We start from the raw sequence: 22,476 nt of genomic DNA on the forward strand, positions 1-22,476 counted from the left end.
AGAGGAGAGTGAAAAAGCTGGCTTAAAACTCAACATTCAGAAAACTAAGATCATGGCATCTGGCCCTATCACTTCATGGCAAATATATGGGGAAACAGTGGAAACAGTTAGAGACTTTATTTTTTTTACTCCAAAATCACTGCAGATGGTGACTGTAACCATCAAATTAAAAGACACTTGCTCCTTGGAAGAAAAGTTATGACCAACCTAGATAGCATATGCAAAAGCAGAGACATTACTTTGCCAACAAAGGTCTGTCTAGTTAAAGCTATGGTTTTTCCAGTAGTCATGTATGGATGTGAGAGTTGGACTATGAAGAAAGCTGAGTGCTGAAGAATTGATGCTTTTGAACTGTTGTGTTGGAAAAGAATCTTGAGAGTCCCTTGGACAGCAAGAAGATCCAACCAGTCCATCCTAAAGGAAATCAGTCCTGAATATTCATTGGAAGGACTAATGATGAAGCTGAAACTCCAATACTTTGGCCACCTGATATGAAGAACTGACTCATTTGAAAAGACCCTGATGCTGGGAAAGATTGAAGGCAGGAGGAGAAGGGGATGACAGAGGATGAGATGGTTGGATGGCATCACTGACTCAACGGACGTGAGTTTGAGTAGCCTCTGGGAGTTGGTGATGGACAGGGAGGTCTTGCGTGCTGCAGTCCATGGGGTCATAAAAAGTCGGACATGACTGAGTGACTGAACTGACAGCAAAAGAAAAATGTGTTTGTTACTGTGATACTGGTATGCCAGCTGTTTTGCTAAATGTGGTCATTAACAAAAATACAATTCTTTGTGTGTTATCAACTCATTTTTTTTTTTTTAATTGAAGTATAGTTGATTTGGTGGCTCAGACAGTAAAGAATCTGCCTGCAATGCAGGAGACCCAGGTTCAATCCCTGGGTTGAGAAGATCACCTGGAGAAGGGAAAGACAATCCACTCCAATATTCTTCCCTGGAGAATTCCATGGACAGTGGAACCTGACAGGCTACAGTCCTTGGGATCACATGACTGAGCGATTAACACTTTCACTTTAATAGTTGATTTACAATGCTGTGTTCAGTTCAGTTCAGTTCAGTCGCTCAGTCGTGTCTGACTCTTTGCAACCCTGTGAATCGCAGCATGCCAGGCCTCCCTGTCCATCACCAACTCCCAGAGTTCACTCAGACTCACGTCCATCGAGTCAGTGATGCCATCCAGCCATCTCATCCTCTGTCGTCCCCTTCTCCTCCTGCCCCCAATCCCTCCCAGCATCAGAGTCTTTTCCAATGAGTCAACTCTTCGCATAAGGTGGCCAAAGTATTGGAGTTTCAGCTTTAGCATCATTCCTTCCAAAGAAATCCTAGGGTTGATCTCCTTCAGAATGGACTGGTTGGATCTCCTTGCAATCCAAGGGACTCTCGAGAGTCTTCTCCAACACCACAGTTCAAAGGCATCAGTTCTTTGGCGCTCAGCTTTTTCACAGTCCAACTCTCACATCCATACATGACCACTGGAAAAACCATAGCCTTGGCTAGACGGACCTTTGTTGGCAAAGTAATGTCTCTGCTTTTCAATATGCTATCTAGGTTGGTCATAACTTTCCTTCCAAGGAGTAAGCGTCTTTTAATTTCATGGCTGCAGTCACCATCCTTACTTCCTACTTCAGTTAAAATCTAGTTAGGTTCAAGCCCTGGAAAAATTTACTCCCTCCCCATCAATATCACAGAGAAGGCAATGGCACCCCACTCCAGAACTCTTGCCTGGAAAATCCCATGGATGGGGGAGCCTGGTAGGCTGCAGTCCATGGGGTCGCTAAGAGTCGGACATGACTGAGTGACTTCACTTTCACTTTCCACTTTCATGCATTGGAGAAGGAAATGGCAACCCACTTCAGTGTTCTTGCCTGGAGAATCCCAGGGATGGGAGAGCCTGGCGGGCTGCCATCTACGGGGTAGTACAGAGTCGGACACGACTGAAGCAACTTAGCAGCATCAATATCAAATCCATTTGTGTTCTATGAGCAAAGCTAATTTGCAATTGCTCCTAACACATTTCAGAGGTGATGCTTCACTCTTGGAAGTGCTTCTGAACGCAGTTTCAAAAAGTGTGAGAATTGGGTCCTTCTAAGATAGTTTTTCAGGTTTTTAAAAAAAGTTTTAAAGTAATGAGTGGTGTTAACGTTTTCTGTTCTTCTAAATGATAATCATGGGCTTTAAAAAGAAGTATTGACTCAATTCCTAATTCGTTATAAGATCCTGGGATGGTTACTTGATCTTGGCCTTGGTGTAATCTTATCTAAAAGGTAGAATTTACACAAGATAGATGTACGGATTGAAGGAGATAACTAAAAAGTGCCTATCAGTATTTGACTAATATAAGTAAGAATACATCAGAACATCCATAAACTATTATCTAGAAAAAAAATTTGAGGAATAAAAATCACTTTAAAATATCTTTCCAATTTTTTTCACATTTATTTATGATTTGAACAGAATATTATCTGCACAGAATTTGTTCGGGATTGAATGCTCTTCTTAAGTCCCAGAAGGATGATACATTTTGCATTTATCAGGAAGCAGATTAAAGGCAATGCCCCTTCTTGCCCACCCACTTGGAACAGATAGGCCATCCAAATCACAGACAGAATCACTGTATCATTCAGGCTTCAAATCCTCTTATGAAACGTTTTAGAGTAATTCATTCCAGTAATAATTACATTTATTTAGGGGAAAAATAATTTATCTTGGCATCAAGTACACTGATTCTCCAGCACACAATGCCAGCAAGCAGGTACCCCCCATTGTGAGGCCTCTTGACATCCGGACTCAGCATTCCTTTCCCGAATTGCCGAGTCCCCTTGTTCAGATTTTTGCCCAAACCTGGTTAGCTCTTCAGAGAAGGCAATGGCACCCCACTCCAGTACTCTTGCCTGGAAAATCCATGGACGGAGGAGCCTGGTAGGCTGCAGTCCATGGGGTCGCTAAGAGTCGGACACGACTGAGCAACTTCACTTTCACTTTTACTTTCATGTATTGGAGAAGGAAATGGCAACGCACTCCAGTGTTCTTGCCTGGAGAATCCCAGGGACGGTGGAGCCTGGTGGGCTTCCGTCTCTGGTGTCGCACAGAGTCGGACACGACTGAAGCGGCTTAGCAGCAGCAGCAGCAGCAGCACTACTTATGATCTGGGGTTGCTAGGGTTGCAAGGGCAGTGGCCATTGACCTGATCACTGGAGCAGCAGAGCCTTGTGGGGTCTCCGAGGCGTGGGAATCTCAGAAACCGTGGTTGCCATGGACCCGCTCCCTTCCCCCCATTGCTTCGAATCAGTCTAGGGCGTGCATCTGAGAGGCAACCCAGAGCAGGCAAGCTGGGGGCACGGGGCCAGGGATTGGCTGTTGCCCTTGCGGTCTACCTTAGATCTCGCCTTGAGACCATCACCTCCTACCCAGCAGCTTGGATATGCGTTGCCCAATAATCTTGCCGCTCTGCTCCTGATTGGGCGCCGTCGCCTTCCACCCCGCCTTCCTATCCGCCCTCCCAGGAGCCGCTAAGCGTTTCCATTGGTCATCAGCCCTGCCGATCAGTCCGTAGCTTACCTCCCCCAAACAGCCCGTCGGGCGAACGCGTGCTAGGGAGGCGGGGCCTCACGTTTGGAGGTGGGGCTGGGGCGGGGCCTCGACGGAGGCGGGCGCAGCGGCAGCTTCAGGCTCTAGCTCTCGGACTCAAGCGCAGCATCCTCGCTGCGGCTACGGCTGCTGCACCTGGTCAGGTAAAGAGAGCCTTGTCCGTCCTGCTGGCGGTCTGCCTCGCCTCTTCTCCTTCCCGACCAAAGGTTGCCTGTTCCGTAGGGCTCTAGGAAAGAGGCGTCAAATCTGTTTTGCCTGGTTACCTTATCTTTCTTCCCTACTGCGTCCATTCTTCCAGCTCCGCAACTAAGAGGTTACAAAGTGCGTTGTTGGGTCCTCCACCCGGGTCTTCCTAACGCTCCTCATTACAGAACTGTCTGTTAACTCCAAGCCCTCTCGACCTGCCAGCGCAGTCTCATTCTCACCTTGGCACAGGAAGGGTGGAAGGGCGGGTGGGGGATGGAGCGATGCAGCGCTGTATTTTGAAGCTGAGTGTGTTTAGTTCTGAGGGGGAGTACTTAAATGGGGCTGGTTTGGGGATGGAAGTTGCTTCCTGGTTTTGACTGGGAGTGACTAGAAGGCTATCTGTTGCTGCTTTGTGCTTATATTTATAGGTGGCATTCACTATCAGTATTTTCTTCTTTCATTATCATCATCATCATCAACAGCACCACGACCACCGCCATCAACATTTCTCTTCCTCCATCAGAGCTCTTCAAGTTCTGCAAAAGCAGACTCTGTTCAGGCATGTAAGTGTTGACCCCCAAATAATAAGCAATGAGCTTGCCCCACCTGAGGCCAGAGCCAAGTACTCCTTTAACTCAAGGACAAGTAGCTGGGAACGGGGTTGAATGGGAGGAGTTTCTTTATCCCCACTTTGGGTTGTTGAAAACCCTTTGTTTTAATCATTCACACTACTGCTTGCTGGCTCCTGGAGAATTTGACATTGGCACTGGCATTCATACATTCTTGATGGGCTGAATCACTGTAGGCCAGTGATACAGGCCTGTGCAGTATGGGGGCTTCGGTCATGGGGAGGTGAATGCTCAGATCCCTTAGGAGGATGAGGTCAAGTAGCTTAGCATCTGACTTTCTTCTGCAGTGGCTCTGTATGGGGTATGTGCCATCATGTGCTGTGTCTTCTTGGGCATTGAAGCTCCTGGGGAGAGATTTATGTTATGGGCACACCTTTGGTTTTCAACAGTCATTGCTCAGCTGTTCTTAGGGCTAACCCCAAGATCACTTGGCTCTCATGCTTCTTAACCATTAGGAGGAAAGACAGCAAAGCTAAGGGTTGCATATCAGATTAACTCATTATGGAAGACAGCGCCTTAAAAGTATTATGAAAGCCCTAGATCGTCTTGGTCAGCCATATATAATCATTAGTCTTGTTTTTCTCACCTGTGTTTATAGTGCAGTAGGACCCATGAATTAAGCTCCTTTAGATATCTGCAGGAACAAAGGAGCGGAGGGTCATCACTGGAGGAAAACAATGGATAAAAGTCGGAAGGCAGTACATCACAATGGTTAAACTTAGAGACCTGTCACATGGGTTCATGTCCTGATTCAACCACTTGCTAGTTGAGTGGGTTTTGGCAAGTCACTATCCTTTTGAATTTTAGCTTCTTGTCTATAAAATGAGGATAATATTACCTGCCTCATAGGGGCTGTTGTTAAAATGCTCAGTAGTTCCTGAAACATTTTGAGTGAAGAATGAATGTAACTTTTATCAATAATACTTACCAACAAGGATAATAAAGGCCAGTGTTCTGTCCCTAAAAAGTATATTTTTACCCCATTGTCTTTCTCCCTCCTTTTTTGTCTCAGAGATGATCCCAGTGGGGGATGGCACTCTTCAGGCTCCTCATAAGACTCTTAGAGAAGTGGCATGTGTTTGGACAGATATTTCTCTCACCACCTGAGCAGATGCTTGGCAAGCTCTGTTAAGACACATTAGAGATGTAGCTTTAGAGAAGGTTTTTGGACCTCTGGGCCTATCCTAGGTTGCTCATTCTCCCCAGGGTGTTCAGTGCACTGACTTGGTAAATTGTGCTTTTCACAGAATCACTAGTGAGTATATTGGCTTCTGCCCAGAAGAAGCAAAACTACTTCAAAAATGCCCCTGGGAATAGAAGAAATTCTAACTTGCCAGCATGGAAGAATTTGTATTTTACAGTACTTTTATTCTCTAATGTGTTTTTCTTTGTTCATGTAGGAAACATGAACATCTTTGTGGTTTAGTTTTCTTATGTAGAAGGAGAAGTTAACAGTTTTAACTGCTCTTGGGGATACTTTGAAATTTAGAGTATATTATCAATATTCATTAGGGTATTTTCTGTTGTATAGGATGGAAACCCAGCTAGAAAGAATTGTAAGCAAAAATGAACACTGTGGCTAATATAACTGAGCCATGACCAGACTCTAATGTTGTGATGAGGAAGTTGGTCTACCCCCAGCTTCTGAGATTCGAATGCTTTTCTGGTTGCTAGTTTGCTTTCTGTTTCTTTATACCTTTGAATTCTTTTATTTCTGCCCTTATTTCTGTCTTGGCTTTATTCCTTCCTATCAGAGGCCTTGTCTTCTCAGTGCCTTCATAATGTCTACATTCACATCCATCTCGCTGTGTAACCTGAGGATAATCCCTTCTCCTTATTTCCATAGTGAATCCACACGGAAGAACTGTTATTCATCAGTCCTTGGTAACGGACTTAACTGTTTAGAATGAAGGTCTTGGCTAAGAGGATGGGGTCCTTTGGGTCCTACCTATGATTGGCTGGGGGTGTATCGGCTTCTTTACTCTCTAGACATTTGTAGAAATTTGTAGAGCTGTCCCCAAAATAGGAGGGTTGGACAGGATGGGAACAGACTAGAGCTTGATGTGATGAAGGTAAACATCCTTGATAGAGGATTCAGAAACACTCCTCTCCTGCCTCCCGTGTGCCGATTCAAAATCATTTTATGTTAAAGCTTTGGACTCATGCCTGTCATCCCAGGCAGTGGCATTTTAGATGATCTTGCCCTTAATGGTTTTCTTATTAAAACCTGATGTGTATAATTGTGAAAATTTATCAGAGATATTTAATACTATACAGTGATTCTACTGTTGATAGATCATGTTTGGGGATTACTCATACTTTCTTGCTGGGACTTTGTTTAACAGGAGCATTATTTTTAGACGCACTGTGTTAAAAATCACCTTTGTTCTCAGCAGGTCCCAGCCTGTGGGTTGTTGAAGTTATAGCCATTAATCTGATTTGCTTGATCTTGTAAAGATGCTAAACCATGGGAATTGTATCCTTACGGAGCAAATATGAGCTTGCACCAACAGGCTGGCCATGGCAGGGAATTGAAACACCCCTGTGTTTAGTGTCTGTGTAGAAGTGCTAACGAAGCAGTCGTCTGTATGCCCTGTAATATAACTACTAGAGTGGAAAGATGGAAAGGAGGCTGAGAACTTCCTTACCTTGTCAACATATGAAAGCAAGCCTCTGGGAAATGGACTATTCCCTCCCACTTAGGTGTCTCAAGTTCTCTGGCTAGCTGTATAATGAGTCCCTGAACAAACTTTATTTCTATATTTTTTTAGATTTTGAACACCTAATACCATAGTTTTGTATGAGGCTAGGGTAGGCCAGAGAGTTGGTCTTCCTTTAGGCCACTTCAACTCTGCTTTCCTGAAATGTCCTCTGTAATTCACCTCTGCAGAAAGCAGGCTATTGGCGAGGTTTTTTGTTTTTGTTTTTTTAAACCAATTCATCTGTATCCTTACCTTAATTGAAACTGACCTGTATTGTGTTCTGTCTTATTAGGGCTGTATGTGTTTCTCCTTTCTAAACTGTCAGATCATTGTTGAGGACCAACATCTTTCCAATTAAATGCATTTTACCTTGGTCTTCTGAGTCACAGATTATTGGGGGTAATGTTTTGGAGGGAGATAGATTTTTTTTTTTTTTTTTTTTGACAAGAGAAAAACAAACAGAGGTTTATTAGGATGTGTGTGGAGCTTACACGTGGGAAGACTCAGACATGAGTTACCCCAAGGGGCAGTTAGAACCTGGGCTTATGATCATTTTAAGTGAAAGGAAAAGGAATTTGGGGCTTCTGGGTGAGTGAGGCAAGTTATGAGAAAGTAACCTGGAAAAGTTATGGTAAACAAGGGTTGTTTAATTAGGTTATGCAGATTTCAGTCTATTATTTCTCCATTGATAATAGTTGAGTTCTCTGGAGAAGGAAATGGCAACCCATTCCAGTATTCTTGCCTGGGAAGTTCCATGGACAGTGGAGTCTGGCAGGTTACAGTCCATAGGGTTGCAGAGAGTCAGGCACGACTAAATAACAACTGCAGACAGTAATGGCCTTAGGGATGATTTAACTGAAGCATTGTTTTAAAAATAAACTTTTTATTTGGAAATAATTTGAGATTTACAGAAACATTATAAAGGTAATACAGAGCGTTCCCATAGGCCCCACTCAGTTTCCCATATTAGTAACATCTTAGATTACTTACATCACTATGGTACATTTGTTACAACTAATCAAATGAATATTGAAAAAAAAATTTTTTTGAGTCCTCTCTAGTGTGTGAGAGAAGGAAACACCTTTTTCAAATAGAAATTTCTTTTATAAATGTAAATTTCCTTATAAAAGGAAAACATGTGCATTGGTTTCAGAGTTTTCCTGCATCTGCTGGTGCTCAGTGGTATTTATTTATTTATTTTTATTCAGTGGTATTTAACTCAAAATAATCCATATGCCAAAGAGGTATATTTTGCAGTAGCATATTCTGGTACCCCTCATTCTGCCCTTTAACACTTCCTTTCTTTTTTCTGAAGAGGTTTTATATATAAAAATTGAGCTGGTAGCTGTAGGAGATTTTGCTTAGGGTTTGTGAGATTAGAGATGCACAAAGGGAGAGAGAAAACAAAAATAACAACACAGATTGGAACAATCTATGAGAAAGAAGAAAAGGACAGATTTAAAGCATTTCCCTGGTTCACTGAGTCATTCTCTCAGTCCTGAAACAGGTCAGTTCAGTTAACAGTTGTGTCTTATTTCAGGAGGTGGTAGAGTAGGTGGGAGTAAGGTGACCCCCTGAATTAGGCCTCTATACGGTATGATAAATGCTCCACTTAATAAGGGGCATTTCATTGGAAATGAGAAAACAAAGATTAATGGTTAGAACAAACTCTAAACCCAATTTTTGAGTCCAGAGGGCAGTTGGGTCAAAAAGATTTCCAGATACTGGACTTGAAGCATCCTTGATGGTAGAGCAAGGACAGGCAGTGGCAACCTGATGAATTTCCTGGTTTGCAGTTTCTGCGTCCCTGGTGATGGCATGGTGTGTTCCAGGGAATTTTCTGAGCACCCTATCCAGCAATCAGAATGAAGATTGGTAGGTAGGACTTTTTAATATTTATGTGGGTCATCAGAATGTAGGCATTAAAGGATGAGCAGCAAATGCAGTCAGAAGGCTGACCAAGGGGCAGGTGGTAGATAAGGCTGTAAGTGCAGGGCAGGAGACACATTATGGTGCTTGCTGTTGTTGTGGTTTTGTTGCCAAGTTGTATCCAACTCTGCCATCCCATGGATTGTAGCACACCAGGCTTCCCTTGGATTTTACTCAAACTCATGTTCATTGAGTCAGTGATGCCATCCACCCATCTCATCCTCTGTCACCTTCTTCTCCTCCTGCCCTCAACCTTTCCCAGCATCAGAGTCTTTTCCAATGAGTTGGCTCTTCGCATCAGGTGGCCAAAGGATTGGAGCTTCAGCTTCAGCATCAGTCATTCCAATGAATATTCAGAGTTGATTTCCTTTAGGATTGACTGGTTTGATCTCCTTGCAGTCCAGGAGACTCTCAAGAGTCTTCTCAGGCACCACAATTCTGTCAAGGTATTAGTACTGCCATCCCAGTAGGAGCTCTCTAGCACATATTTGTGAAAGAAGCACAAAGAACTCAAGATGTCCTGCAGACTAGTATTTAAAAATCCAACCAACAGAGAAGGACATGGCTGCTCTTCTTTAGCTATGGTTGCCTTGTTTTTGTTGATTTTTTTCCTCTTTCTCTGTCTCTCTTTTCTTTTTTTTTGGTTGTTCTGTTTTTGCCCATATGAGTGTCTGTTCACACTCATCCAGGCTAAGATGGTTTCTTCAGTGATTTCCTCTGTGAAACATGGTAGGAAAAACATGTATGTTTCAGAGAGAGGAGACTGTGTCTACTTCTCAGGAGAAGCTCACCCCCATAGTCCACTGATCATGGTAGTTTTGGTAAACCACAGTTTGCCAAACGTGGACATTTGCACAAATGATCCAGTGAGATTCTCTGAAAGAGCAGCATCACCTGTGGCCAAGAGAAAACCCTTCAGAGCAGCACATAGAGGATCACAGAGCTACCTCCTGCTCCCCGAGAGCTCTTTGCAGTGTTCTGGATTCTCTTGAGTCTTACGTTCTGGTTTTCTGCTCTTCAGTGCTGTAAAGATTGCTGAGCTAGAGTGGGCAACATATTGTGGAATGACAAGTGCTCTCTTAGTGTTGCATAATCTTGTTCTTATAGGGCAAATGTAGTTATGTTGAATGTGTTCAGTCCCTGGGAGACACAAATAAAATCTTTGTCAACCTTTTTCAGAGGGTACATTGTCACACTGATCTACTGACTGATTGAAAGCTCATCCCTATGATCTTAGATTTGTGAGTACTCATAAAGCCAATATCTCACCATTATACCATGGAGGTCATATAGCTTGCTGATGCTCTGTTCTGGGAAAAATATCATCAAAGTCTTTTCCAAGAGCAGGCAGTGAGTATGAGTGTGTGTTCCTCTGTGCCCATCCTGTGCTTAATACAGGGCATTTAAATTCCTTTCCTTGGTTACCTCTGGGCAGTAGGTAAGTGTGCTATACTTCTGTGTATACAGGAGCAAATCAGGGTTAGGAGAGGTTACCATACTTTTGAAGGATATGGCTATTAATGGAACAGGGTAGTATTTACCCTACTTGCTGGACTTGCATTCTACCTTCTGTCTGTGTCTTCTAAGCCACAGAGAACATTCCTAGCTTTAATTTTTTTTAACTTTCAAAGCAGAACAAACCATAAATATAGTGTAGTTTCTGGGTATGGATTCAGTAAAAAGCAGTTGCTGTTTTTAGGCATTAAAATTATTTTTTCCTTCTCTTTTTAGATAAAGCAGCCACTTTAGAAAATTTTCTAAGCCTAGTTCATATTCAAAAAGCTTTGCAAATAATTTTGTTAAAAGCCCACAAGTCTGCAGAAAACAGAATTCATCTGCAGAACTGGCATCCATCCTGTCCCCATTTGCCAACGTCCTTGTCTCCCTTTATCTCTGTTTCTGCTGTAGCATCTTCTACCTTCCACTACAGGAGATCAGCTGGGCTTCTGAAACCACTCTTTCCTACCTACCACCCCTCAAATAAATATGAAGGGAGCACATCTCATATAATAGGGGATATCATCCTTGTGTTAAGGTCACTTTCTAATCTGTCTTAAGCTGGTTCTGATTTCTTTAAAGCTCTGAAAACAAAGGTTAACTTTACTTTTCATGATGATTTGAAGACCCAAAACTCCATGATACCTTAGTGTCATAAAGTTGACAGATTGAAAAAAAAACAACAACATGTCCTGTCTCCTTTACAAATCTTGTACCCAGGTTGTTCTCTAGGCAAGTGACAAGATATTTTTCTAGTTGTACAATGGAGAAAACTGAGATAGGGAGATAAAAAGTGACTTGGTCAAGGTCACTCATGGTCAGCCGCACAGCCAAGAATAGATCCAGGTCAGCAGACTCCCTGGGCTTTCTTCATTACATCACTCAACCTCTCTTCAGGAAGAGACAGCCCTGCCAACCACAAAAATGAGAAGACAGTCAACTCTCAGCCTTTGTTTTGGGGGCTCGGTCTTTTTAAAAATGTTATATTGAATTAAATCATACAGCAATCGCTGCTAAATTGCAGCACTGACAGCAGGATTTACTATCTTAACTAAGGCAGAATTAGTTAAGAAAAGCAGAATTCTGTATCTATAATCAATAATACTGTACTGTGCACTTAATTTAAGAAGGTAGATTGCTCATTGTGTTCTTATCAAAATAAATTAAAAATTATAAAAAAGATAAACGAAACTCTGATATCACAGTCAAAAACTGGGCAAATGACAAAACGAAAAGGGGAGATAGCTGAAGACTCCCAAGTGGTTGCTAGGAGCTTGTGCTCAATTCGCATCTGAGAAGGAAGAAATTCACAGAAGAGGAGAGAAGGGGTATGTTGTCTAAGATGACACATATAGAAGTATGGCATGGACCCAGGAGAATAGCATCAGGAAAACCAAGGTCATGAACAAGAAGATTTGAAAAAAAGTTGCTAAGGCAGTTTTTATAAGAGAAGGTTTTTAACAGTGCAATCAGTGCATGATGTATAGATGCTGCTGCTTGAATGAGGTCAGAGTTCACAGAGAGGGAAGAAGCAGAGCTACTCAATTCTCATTTTGCTCCTGTCTTTTCCTTTCAAGTGAGCAGATGAGAGTCTCCATCTACAGGGACAAGTATATAAAAATATCTCATCTCTTTATTATTTTTTTTCAAACCATGTTCATGTCTGTTTCAAGCCTCTTCCTTCTGGGAGGAAGGAAGTCTTATGAAAAACTTATTCTCAGTCCTCCTTAGGGTCATAGACACATAATCCCAGAGCTATGGCAAGGCTCCAGGAAGCTGACACAGTGGAGCAGCGTGGGGAGAAGGGACCCTCTGGTCACTGAGGCATCTGATCACACTGCAGTTTACACTGCAGCACTCTGTGTTGTTGCTCCTGTGGCTCTCTCAGGGGCTGATGCTCAGGTCATATTTAGTCCACAGAATTATTTTGGTGACATTTCCTATGATTCTTTCTGCCTAGGTCTTCCACACACAGGTCAGGGGCATGTGGCCTCCTTAGGGACCCTGACAGGAAGCAGGGCCTGGCCCCTCTTCCTCCAGAATCCATCAAGCTACCTCTCTCCTTTCCCAACAGCCCTGGGAACTAATATTCCATGTTTCTTCAAGATTCTCCATGTCCATTAATCTTATTCCTTCTTACCTCCTTCAAGCAATTCCTAGTGTTCTTCTAAGTGTTTGGGATTTTGGGAAACAGAACCCCAGAAATATTCTCAGGCTATTCTCTTTTTTCTCAATGCCACATGCCTCTTCTGATGCAGTGAATCCCACTTCTGACACCTGCCTTATTGGGGGTCAAACAAAAGGGAAAAATACAAGGAGAAAAGAAACATCGATTAGTGTCTCTGAACATTCCTTTAGCAGCACAGTAATTTGGTATACCTGTCTTGTTCTCATTCATTTTCCCTTCTTTGAAAATAACCCCAGTGTATATATAAGCATGGGCTTCATATACATAAGACCCTGCCCCTGTACAGGGCTACTTAAATCAGGGATAGCATTCTGATCCAAGCTGGGCCAGTTGCAGCCTCTTCCCCAAAAATTTGAGTTTAGGGTTGAAGGGTGTTAGTGACTAAGAGTGAGAGAGTCAAGTCACAGAGAGTGCTCCAAGGACAGCCCCTGAGCACTGTCCCAGTGGCCTTTGGAAGTCTCTGCTTCCTATTCTTCTTGCTCTTGGGTTTCCTGCTCTTTTTCTGATTTCATAAAATTGTCCATGAATTTCATGAACTTGGATATGCTTCTCTTTTTGTTAACATAGCCAAAATTAGTTTCAGTTGCTTGCATCCAAGAGTAATTTAAGAATTGTCCTTAGAATTACAAAGGCAGAAAAACATGGTGACAAGGAAACTGAAACTCAGAATAGGCAAAGAGTAAGACAGAAGTTAGATATTTAGCGTGTGTCCATCTAATGACTTAAAGTGACCATGGCAAGAATTGTATTTGGAATCCTGGAACAAGTTTTGGCCTTTTTTGAGGAGTCGTTTTTAACAGTGCTCATGGCTTTGTGGTGGAAACTTTGACACACTGAGGGACAGTCAGATGGTATACTGGGGTTTCAAGGATGAAAGCGTTTGCATTTGAGGACTTGAAGAGACTAGGGTGTTTTAGTCAGGATGAGATGTCTTAGGAAACAGGACTGTCTTTCAGGTGTTTAAAGGACAAATGGATGGAACAGAAGTTGAATTTACTCATTTCAGCTCCAGAAGTAAGAACAAGCCCCCATGAAGAGATATTAATGGAGATGGATTTTAACTTGAAATAAGGGAATTTTTTGTTGTTGTTGTTTTTAACATTTAGAGCTATCTGACATTCTATGATTTCCTTGGGGGGTAGAGAACAATATGCCATAGAAGAGTTCAAGTTGAACTTTGATGTCCATTCACAAAGGTTCAATGAAAGAGAGAATCCAGAATTGGGATGAAACAGATAACTTCTAAATTTACTTTAAATTCTAGATTTCATCATTTTCCATATAAATATTACTAACTCCTCAACTAGAAAAATGCCAACACACATTTTGACAGAATGTAATAGGATTTAAAGCACTTTGCAAATACAGTTTTTATGAAAAATTTCTTCCTTTATTAAAACAAAACAAAACAAAACAAAAAACCCTGTTGGCTACAAACTGTCTTTGAAGGAAGACATTTTCAAAAAATAAGGCAACAAAAATGTATTTTCTCTAAATGGAATTGACAATGATTAATGGTTTCACTGCCAGGTGGTTCACTGAATTGAAAAAACTCTCTGTGATGTTAACATAATCATACAAAACCCAGGGAATACCGAATTCCACTGTCTCTAAATTTCTAAACTGTAAGAAACTGAGTAGATTCTTTGAATTATTTTAAGGAATAAATCAGAATCCGAACTCTTCTCCCAAACCTTTATAAGTGAAAAGAATGTCACCAGAGCACATTCTATTAAACCTAAACAGATATTTTATCCACCACTCCCCAGAACACTCACAGAAACTAGTCCCTTTCACAACTCTGAGACCCTTTGTGTATTTTAGATTATTGTTCTTAACTAGAGGGTAAGAACTAGGTTATTCTAGTTTATCATTTACATAGCAAGCAGATGTTGACACTCAGTAATCATGTCTTAAACAAGAAGGGACAAGGAAAGCCACTTAGTTTGAAATCCTGGTCTTACAGACTCCACCAGACAGAATCTGACATCATGAAGCTTTGCATAATCTCTTTCATAATCTCGTGTTCTCTGTGTAAAAACCTTTGAAAACGTAAACACATACATAACCATTCATTAGCTCTCTACTCTGTTTATTTAAGTGGATTACATTTATAAAGAGCATTCAAAAGAATCCAGCCTCTTCTGCTTTGCAAATTGGATTCTCAAGTCATCTTAAAGATAACCATTTCCAACATAAGTAAAAAACATGCTTTCTACCTATTTTAAAGTCTAACTTGAAAGAAATACAATCATGAATGTAGACTCTTGTAAAACCCTTTTAAAACTCATTTTTGGAAATGTAAAAAAATAGAAAAGGTACAAAGAAGAAAATAACAATGATTGATATTGCCACCAGGAAAAATGGAACTAAACCTTGGTATTTTCTCTCCCTTTATTTTAAGGAACACACTTTTAAAAATATCCTATATGTTGATTATCAAGATTTCAAATAAAGCAGAAAGTTATGAAGATAACAGTTTTTAAAAAATTATCTCTTAACAATTTCCATCATTAAACTTAGTGAACTTCATTTCAGACATCTATCTATCTATTAGCATGAATGGATATTTAGGTAGAAATACTTTTATAAAGTTGAATAGAGATGTGTATAATAAACATGATTAATTAAAAAAATTTTTTTCAAGCAGTTAAAATAAACAGAATTGAAACTAGAGTCAAACTTCAAATAAGTTTACCCCTTTTCAAGATACATTATTTCTTTTTAAAAAATCTCTCTATGGCTGAAGTATCATGAAAACTATTAAGAAGCCGGAGTCCTTGTTATGAATTATATTATTGTTTTTATGAGCTTTCTTCCTCAGACAGTATCAATTGACTTCCTTTTTTGAAAGTTAACACTTCTGAAAGTTCTTCTCCTCCTCACCTCTGGAATGTTTTTAGGTGTTGTAATTTCTGCATTGTTCAGGTTATATATTCAATTTTGCTATGGGGATGTATTTTGAGGATTACTTAGTAGTGGCTCTGTGCTTAAATGATTGAAGGCATAAACCTCTGGGAGTGATAGCTTTGTGCTTTACTTTCAGTTATTATATCAACTGTCTGATAAACAACATTCGCTGACTTGGCACCATCATTCATTATCCCCCATGCGTAGGGTCTCCAAAGGTGTGTAAACCATTATCACTCATCACTGAAAAGTTGTTGAGTACCATTTGATGCTAAGCATTGCGGAATGCTGAAAATTCAGGGTTGGAGAGCTCATAGTCCCTACTCTCAAGAAGTGAGAGCAACCAAAGCGTTTTTAAAGTCCTAGTGTGTTGGATGCCTAAGAGCACTGCTATTATTTCTTAACATCAGAGCCCATCATGTGGCCTGGTATTCCTTGTGCTAAGTTGCTTCAGTCATGTCTGACTCTTTGCAACCCAGTGGATGGTAGCCTGCCAGGCTCCTCTGTCCATAGGATTCTCTAGACAAGAATACTGGAGAGGATTGCCATTTCCTTCTCCAGGAAATCTTCCCGACCCAGGGATCAAACCCTGGTCTCTTAACCTCTCCTGCATTGGCAGTCGCATTCTTTACCACCAGTACCACCAGGGAATCACCTGGTATTCCTTAGGCCTGCAATTAATATTTGTTCAATTCAGTGGGCCTTTATGTGCCAGAAACTGTGGTTAAGTGTGTTATAAGTTATATCTAATTTTGTCTTGACACCAAACATATTAGGTAGGCATTTATTGTCTCCATTTTGTAGATGAGGAAGCTGAGTCACAGAAATAATATCCCAAAGTTATAAAACAGAATTTAATTGTAGAACTCGTTCTATTTTCATGACACCTGGTCACTTATGTTGGAAGTCATAGAGGAAAGAGGCACGTGAACTACTGGTTAGAACTCCTGATCACACTCACCGCTCAGTGGTGTGAGTGGTTTAATAGTGTAGATACAGTCCAGCAGTTAAGAGGCTTCTTGGTGGTGAATTTCCACTCTGTCATCCAGTTGCTCTATGACATAGAGCAGGCTCATCCTCTTTTTTAAAAAACATTTTATTTATTTATTTATGGCTGTGCTGGGTCTTTGTTGCTGCACACAGGCTTTCCCTAGTTGCAGTGAGCAGGGGCTACTCTCTAATTGTGGTGCTTGGGCTTCTCAGCTCATGTGGTGGCTTACTCTTGTTGCAGAGCACAGGCTCTAGGTATTTGGACTTCAGTAGTTGCAGCATGTGGGCTTGGATGCCCCAAAGCACATGGAATCTTCCCAGACCAGGGATCCAACCTGTGTCCCTCCACTGCAATCTGGATTCTTAACCACTGGACCACCAGAGAAGTCTGCTTCTCCTATTCTTTAAGCCTCTGTTTTCTATCTGTGAAATAGGATTAAGGGTAAATAGGCAAGAGTAAATCAAATGATTCAGGTAAATATTTAGCATATTACTTGCCACAGGTGCTCAAGAAAGAGTAGCATTTCATATTATGTCTACAGCGTGCTCTGAAAGTTCAACGGAAGGAATCATTTTCCCCCCTGGATTTTCAGGGGAGGAGACACTCATGCTTGGGATGTACTGGCAGCATAAGCATTCATCCAGGCTGAGGTAGATGGAGTCTTAGCAGAAAGAAAAACATGAAATAGGACTGGAGATCCTGCCGAGTATTTGCATTCCCCTATTCAACTCCGGAAACTTCCTTCACTTGTACGTCTCGGGAGCATCCAAACAGGAGTATCTGTGTTTAGAAAGGCTGATAGAGCAAATAGAGCATCGTATCTTACTGGACCATCTTCCCAGGGAGAATTAGTCAGTGTCTGTACCGCTCTGAGGAAATGTGAGTTGACGGGGCATTTTTAGGCCTAATGGTCCAGGAGGCCAGGGGCCATCCCAGGCCAGCTTAAGAGTGCTTGATGGTCCTCAAAAGGATAGCCGCCTGTCTGATATTCTAGAAGAGTGTTTCTCACCCTTGTTTTCATTGTCTTTCTCCATTAGACTTGTCTCTAATTGCTGTCCCCACCGCCACCATGAAATGTTAATAGAACAGACTGCATATCAGGTTATGTGCTATGTGTTCATCCCTACTTCATACATAAAAAGAGTAAAATTTATCCCTCTCCCCAAGAACCAACTTGTATGAAACAGACTTCAGAGGGCCTTCTCAGAAAAGCTGCCAGTCTGGAGCTGACCCTAAACGTGAAAGCTCTAACTGCTGTGCCTACAAATAGCCACTTTTTTATTATGCTTTCAGTTGCACTTCTGCAATGAGCCATTCTAGAAAAATAACGTGGGCTACGGCACCAGCTTCCCAACTGGTTTCTGTCTATCTGTGTTTCCTTGCCTGCCCTTTCACAGTCAGTTTTCTATATAGCAGCCTAAGTGACCTTTTAAAAATGTAATGAGAGCGTGTCTGTCCTCTGCTTAAAACTCTCAAATACATTCCCACTGGACTAAGGATAAAATTTGGACTTTATATCATGGCCCCCAAAGTCAGCTTGGTCTCTCTCCGAGCACTCTGGTCTCTTCCATGCCAGCCCACATGCTAGGGAGGATGCTCTGTGGACAGACAGAAGCTATCGGGTACAAAGGCACAGGGGTTGGCAGTGACAAGCTCTCGGTGTGTGTCAGTGACCGCTGAGAGGGTGTGGATGAGGATACGGGTAAGCATGGACAGTAGTGGATACAACAGCGGAAGGGCAGAGAGAAGGGGATTTGTGTGCTCAGAGACGTCAAGAAAGACTTCTCAGAACAAGTGACAGTAATGGAACCGCGACATGAAAAATGATTACGCATTAACTGGGTGAAAGAGGATGGTGGTCGTGGTCTGAGCAGAGGGAACAGCATGCACAGAGCCTCCACAACGGGAGGGAGTGGGCAGCATGTGAGCCACTGGAAGGGAACCATGGCTGCAGCAGGATATGAGCTGCTGCTGCAGAAATAGGCAGGACCCCCATCACATAGGCATCTCCAGGCATGTTAAGGACTGCAGTTTGTCTTAAGAGGGAGATTGCCACTGGGGGGGGTGTTGATTGTGTGACTGGTTGAGGAGACAAGGTCAGATTTCATTTTGAAAAGGTTGCTCTGGTTGCAGTGTGAGCACAGACCAGTCAGGAGGCACTGCAGTGGGAGGGTGGCAAACTGGTGCAGGTTTGCCCAGGAACCTGGCTGGGTTTATCACAGAAAGGCCTGCATCTGGGAAATTCTCCACTTAAAGGCAAGCCTGCCTGGTTGGTCACCCAGTGCCGTGTAGTCATCCAGGTAAGAGATTACGATGGTCTCATGAATGATGCAGGAGCATCTCTTCCTGGACCCACATTAGAAGCAAAAGGGTCAGCACAATGAATCCCTATTTCTGAAAGCCCCTTCGAATTGGCCTCCTTAAATATACAGGCAACACAGGGATACACACACTTGCCTAACGTGCAAATTGCTTTAGGTGAGCCTTGATTATTTTTCCTACACAGGCTGGGTGGCATCACGTTTTTGACATCTCAAAGCCTGGAGCCTGCCCAAGCGAAGGTCGATAGAGGTAAGAAGGGGGACTCAGTCATTGCTGCACCTTGAACCTCTGCTCATGATCAAGCCACACCCTGTCTCCAGACTTCTGTGCCGCCTCTTCACCCCCAGCTTCCTGATTCCAGCTGTGCTTTCCAGCCTATACAGATAGGCCCCCAATCCCACTAAAACTAGCTTTCTGAGCATGCTGTACTGCTGAGCATTTTGAGCGTTGCGAAGTGCACCCTCAACAGAGTTAATAGCTCCGTGCTGAGACTTCAAAACTGCTTCCCCCATCCCCTTAGCTTAATCTTCCAACTTTTTGTAGTCCCCAGAGGCAGAAGGTGTTTGTTACTAAATCGTCCGAGAGAACTGCTGCAACTCCTGCTCTCACTATCAATGGCTAACGGGGCCCACTATGTGCCAGGCACTGTTTTTAAATGCTTCACATGCATAGTTATTAATATTTGTATTAATAAAGAGACTACTCACTGGACAGACTTTTATTGAGTACCCATGGTTTTCTAGTCAGTTGCTCAAGGACAGGGCATAACCAGCAACAAAGCTCCTCTTTTCATAGTAGTTATCTTCTACACTGTGTAGGGAGAGACTGAGTGATGAATATGTAATGTGGCAGATGGTAAGTTCCATGGGACAGAGGCATTCGGGTGAGGACTGGAGAGTGACATTGGCCGTGGGCACTTTTTCACGTCAAATAACCTAGGAAGCCTTTTCATGAGGTGTCATTTGAGCAGATGCCTGAAGACCGCCAGAGACTGAGTCACAAAGATTCCAGAAAATTTCGTGCAAAGGGAGCAACAACAATATATATACTGTATGTATATATATACATATATATATATAAACCATATAGCGTCTATATATGGTTTGTGGTGAAATTCTGAAATCACACCTTTCATTTTTCTCTCAGGCACTAGTCAAGGTTTCATAAATACATTTTCCCCTTTGTTTAAAATCTTGGAGCATTTAAAAACAATTTTTCTTTTCTTCATTTTTTTATATTTCCTACTATCACTTTGATCTTTAATGGAAATTTTGGTCCTAACGAATCTTTTACTCTCTAATTTGACTTTTTGCATTTTGCATATTTTTCTCTCCTTGATATACATTTTAATGATGGAAAGCCAATTTTGTTCCTTTTAATGATTTTTTGGGTCCATTTTAAATGTTGTGTTTGATGGAAAGTAAAACTCAAGCCATCGTTGATCATTAATTATGGCTAGAAAAATAATATGCTTGAATTTCTAGGCAGAGACATAGTTTGGACCTGTGTTTTCAGATAATGATGCTTTAGTCTACTGTTGACTGAATGTCTGCCATCTTGCAGTCGTATGCTATAGGGAATACAGAGATGGTGATGATGACAGTCTTTTCCCTTAGGGAGCTTTTGATCAAACAGGAAAAATAAGTCACAGAAGGTCAATTGGCCATCAGAGGCAGTGTGTGTTGGGAGTCTTTTCCTGGGTCTGGAACACAAAATAATAGCTATTACTTTTATAGTCCCTGCTAAGTATCAGACACCCAGTTCTCACTGCTGATAGGTCTATCAGGTGTCATTAGTACCTGTATTTTAGGGACAAGAAATTGAAGTTCATAGAGATGACATAGCTAAGGTTGCCATGCTGGGTGGAAGAGCTGGAATTTGAACCAAGTTCATATTCATCCTAAAGTTATGCTAAGGAAGGGATGCTTTGACCCTCAGACAGATGAGGCAAGGAGCCCAAGGACATCTGAAGTCTGGGTTCATAGGTACCATTGGGATTACGCTAAACATTCTGACAGAGGAGGCTAAACAGATTTGAGCCCTGGTGCAGGACATGGAGGCATCATAAGTTGATAAGAGCTCAAGAAGGGCCTCAAGTTGAAGATTTTTTCCTTTGTGCATGGGCCAGGAGGGAGCAATCACAGCACTTCTTCAGATGGTAGTTGTTAAGTGTCAATCAAGGGTTTGGACCAAAGGAGGAAACGCTGTAGTAGTGCTGAAGTGGAGACATCACTGTGTCCTGGGTCTCACTCAAGCCAATAATGAATTTTCTTTTCTAATAGAGGTGGAAATAATGAGCCTTGATTAATTCACCTATTTTTCACCCATGTTAATTTTCAGTTTTACTTGTTTCCTACACTTCACTTGCTTTCCTTCTGGGTCTTGCATTACTGATGAAAATTTGGTTCTTTTGTGAATTTCTCATACCGTTTCCTTTACCTGCTTCCACCCCTTATTGTCCTGTGGTATCTTTGGTTCCAGAAGTCTAGGTTCTGATCCCATGTGTGCCCTGAATTTACTCTACCTAGAAAACTAATTTGGAGAGTGGACTCCATTTTTCTGCAGAAGGGACTATAGAACTGCATTGAAAATAGGGAGAATAAAAAGCTATTTTATAGATGGAGACAGTGAGGTGCAGAGAGGCTAAGTGACTTTCAGAAGATCATTGCTTTAGCAACTGACAGAGCTGGAGTTGAGCCCAAGCCTTCTGACTCTGAATTCATTGTTTTTCCTTCGGTCTGCGCTGCTCGGGTGGAAACTTTCTCATATGAAGATTGATGAGTCCTGGATCAGTCATACTATGGGGTGAGTGCTCATATCCTATGACTTAAGAAGACGAATTAGTGAATGAGTGGGTCTCATTCAGAAGAATGAGACTTGGTTTCCCTGGTTAGTCCTGTAAGAGATTTTCAGAGCCCCTCTAGGAAAAAACCATCTCTGGTCAAATCCCATCGCAGCCCCTTGGCAGCTATGTGACTCTTAGCAAATTACTTACCCTCTCTGTGACTCAGGTCCAGGTGGCTCAGTGGTAAGAGTCCCTCTTCAAATGCAGGGGACTTGGTTTTGATCCTTGGGTTGGGAAGATCCCCTGGAGGAGGAAATGGCAACCCACTCCAGTACTCTTGCCTGGAGAATCCCATGGACAGGCTACACATGCACGTGACATGATCTTTATTATAGAACAGGGATAAATCATAGTACCTGCCTCATAGACTTTTTTGCATGTGTTAAAACAAATGTGTTAAAACAGGTAACAGCTCTAAGAAGAGTGCCCAACATGGGGTGAGTGATCCCTAAACAAGCAATCACCTATTTAATTAACTAAAGAACTAAAGCTGTTTACCTTAGGTATCTACAGTTTTAGTTTGGGAACCAAAGCTTAGAAACATTCTGGGTACTCAGAAGTTGTGTCTTAGCTGCGGATAATAGCTTTAGGATTTTGTCAGTCCTGGGGAGACCTCTGACCAAATCACTCCCTCTTCTATATAAGTGAAGCTGAATTCCCTAAATTGGC

At 42.0% G+C, this 22,476-nt stretch overlaps 1 protein-coding gene across 9 annotated transcripts in view; it reads left to right on the forward strand.

Annotated features, from left to right (window-relative positions):
• Nucleotides 1-3,619: 3,619 nt before the first annotated feature.
• The window catches only part of FMN1 (formin 1), a 502,692-nt gene continuing 483,835 nt past the window's right edge, over nucleotides 3,620-22,476 (forward strand). For 2 of the 9 annotated variants that reach the window (XR_009739072.1, XM_061430672.1), the window contains exons 1-2: nucleotides 3,632-3,751; nucleotides 4,223-4,357. Coding sequence is in view for 2 of the 9 variants with exons in the window: in XM_061430675.1 (XP_061286659.1) it covers nucleotides 4,356-4,357; nucleotides 19,147-19,211 (67 nt within the window). In the remaining 7 variants the exon portion in view is untranslated. Of the gene's footprint in view, nucleotides 3,752-4,222; nucleotides 4,358-19,146; nucleotides 19,212-21,735; nucleotides 21,768-22,476 lie in introns of those variants that run through there. The other 7 variants (XM_061430676.1, XM_061430675.1, XM_061430677.1 and 4 more) reach the window with 7 other exon arrangements.

This window comes from Bos javanicus, chromosome 10 (assembly GCF_032452875.1).
Source record: "Bos javanicus breed banteng chromosome 10, ARS-OSU_banteng_1.0, whole genome shotgun sequence".
In the NCBI taxonomy this organism is placed as follows: Eukaryota; Metazoa; Chordata; class Mammalia; order Artiodactyla; family Bovidae; genus Bos; species Bos javanicus.